Source organism: Penaeus japonicus, unplaced genomic scaffold (assembly GCF_977035675.1).
Source record: "Penaeus japonicus unplaced genomic scaffold, GWHDUDI00000001_assembly GWHDUDI00000009, whole genome shotgun sequence".
NCBI lineage: Eukaryota > Metazoa > Arthropoda > Malacostraca > Decapoda > Penaeidae > Penaeus > Penaeus japonicus.
The window spans coordinates 25,008,444-25,010,943 of NW_028234411.1; the positions used below are offsets into that span (position 1 = coordinate 25,008,444).

Below are 2,500 nucleotides of genomic sequence, written 5' to 3' on the forward strand. Positions count from 1 at the left end.
AAAACACAACACAATGTTGCCATCACTATTATTAATATCAGTACTGTCATCATCATTATAAATAATAGTATAATTATCATTATAATTATGTTTTAGTATCATAATATCAATAACATGACTTATATCACCATTATCACCATCATTACAATTACTAACAACTATTATAGCTATTATCATCATTGCCAATGTCTCAGTTAATACATTCCCAACTCTCCCACCCTAACCACTATATTCCAGTGTGTTCCAAGTGGAATGAAAACGCACGCAATTTGGGCATCGGTTGCGGGGAGACGACCACACGCATCCACGGTGGGAACTTTGCCCAAGTCAATGAGTTTCCACATATGGTAAGTAGGGTGTGGGTTTTGGGCGTGTGTGTGTGTGTGTGTGTGTGTGTGTGTGTGTGTGTGTGTGTGTGTGTGTGTGTGTGTGTGTGTGTGTGTGTGTGTGTGTGTGTGTGTCTGAGAGAGAGAGAGAGAGAGAGAGAGAGAAAGTGTGTGTGTGTGTGTGTGTGTGTTTCAACGGACATGGTTTGATTCCTATTTTAGCTTAGATATATAGGGAGACCTACTTTACATACACAGATAGATAACCTGGCTTGGGATATGTAGACTAAACAGAGTAAATATATTGATATATTCTAAGCAACTGATTATCACGACTCTTAATATTTATCACACTATGTTATTACTGTTACCTTAGGATCTATAGAACGCTACATCGCTATTGAAAGAACAAATATAATTGCTACTACCTGTGTTATTCTTAGGCAGCGTGTTCATATCTGTTTCCTTCCATTGCTTTAACTCATTGCTCTGTGCTTGTTGCATGTCCACGGCAATAAATATTTCAAAACTATACAAGAAGAAAGCTGAAAGGACTTGACCCAAAATTGTGACTAAGGCACAGAAAGGACATAATCACGAGGCAAAGACACCGCCCCGTAAGATTACTGAATACGAATTCTTCACTTGATTTTTTATATTAAAAGGAGACTGAAATTGGGAGTAAATAGGTACCTGGTATGTTAAAAAAAGAGAAATTCAGTATTTTCAACTACAACTCTTGCTCTCCCTCTCTGATGTGCTCCTACATTCTAACGTATAGCCAGATGCATGCAACATTGGCAACATAGTCCCCATCCAAAGAAGAAATTGAATATCTGTAATCGAGAATCATGGACCAATAACTCGCCCCTCAGTAAGCAACAAGACGCTTGAGAAGATGAATACAAACTGGTAACAAAAGCTTCTCATTGGAAATCCCCAGCAAGGTTTTCGCAAAGGATATTCTTCCGAAGACCTGCCACCTCTTGACAACTTTACAATGGGCCGATGCCAATGCCAACACTCATGCACGGCCGCCCTCAACATCGAAGGCATTTGGCAAGGTGTGGCATCGGGCCTTACTCAAGAAAGTAAAATCCCGACGTAACACGTGAAGACTCTTGGACTCACTGACGAACTGGGCCTCGAGTTGTAGTCAGCGGGTCCTCAAGGAAATAGTTTATGGCTGCTGCACTTCACGAGACAAACGACTTTGCAGATGACAATAACATCTATCAGAGTAGTTGGAAAACTTGATATCTGTAACCCACAAAATTGCCGACAAGCACAGTGCTGTATGTGGTACGTAGAGCATTGGGGAGCTAAATAGAGTATTAGACTTTAGCACAGCAAAAAAGAAAAAGAAAGAAAAAAGAAAGAAAGAAAGAAAGAAAGAAGAAGAAGAAGAAAAAAAACGGTTGCTACAAGGGGAAAATTAATATTTTCATCCTTTTTGCCATCTTTGTTATCATCATTATTTTCATAATTGTATCATTATTACCATCATTACTATTATTACAATGATCATTATAGTTATTGTTATTATCATTATTGTTACTACTGCTATTAATATTGATATTACAAGTATCATTATTATCATCGTCATTATTATTATTGTAATCATCATCATCATAAGTGTAGTATGATCATTATTAATTTAATCATTATTACAATTATCATTACCATCAACTTTTATCATCAGGTCGCGGTTGTAGACAGAAACGACAACCGAAAGGCCTTCTGCGGCGGAACTCTCATCTCGGAGAATTTCGTCATCACTGCCGCCCATTGCATCGAAGAGTGAGTTCCGCGCTAATTTGATCATATATATATATATATATACGTATATATACACATATATGTATATATATATATATACATACATATACACATATATGTATATATATATACATATATGTATATATATACATATATATATATATATATATATATATATATATATATATATATATATATATATATATATATACACATATATATACATATATACGTATATATACACATATATGTATATATATACATATATGTATATATATATATATATATATATATATGTACATATACATATGTATATATACATATATATATATATATATGTATATATATACACATTCATATACATATACATTCATACATGCACACACATATATGAA

At 34.5% G+C, this 2,500-nt stretch overlaps 1 protein-coding gene across 1 annotated transcript in view; it reads left to right on the forward strand.

The window, feature by feature from the left end:
* Nucleotides 1-2,500, forward strand: part of LOC122260561 (cathepsin G) — a 13,217-nt gene that overhangs the window by 5,726 nt on the left and 4,991 nt on the right. Inside the window, exons 4-5 of the mRNA XM_043027906.2 lie at nt 238-347; nt 2,029-2,126. Of these exons, the coding sequence (XP_042883840.2) occupies nt 238-347; nt 2,029-2,126 (208 nt within the window). The remainder of the gene's footprint in view (nt 1-237; nt 348-2,028; nt 2,127-2,500) is intronic.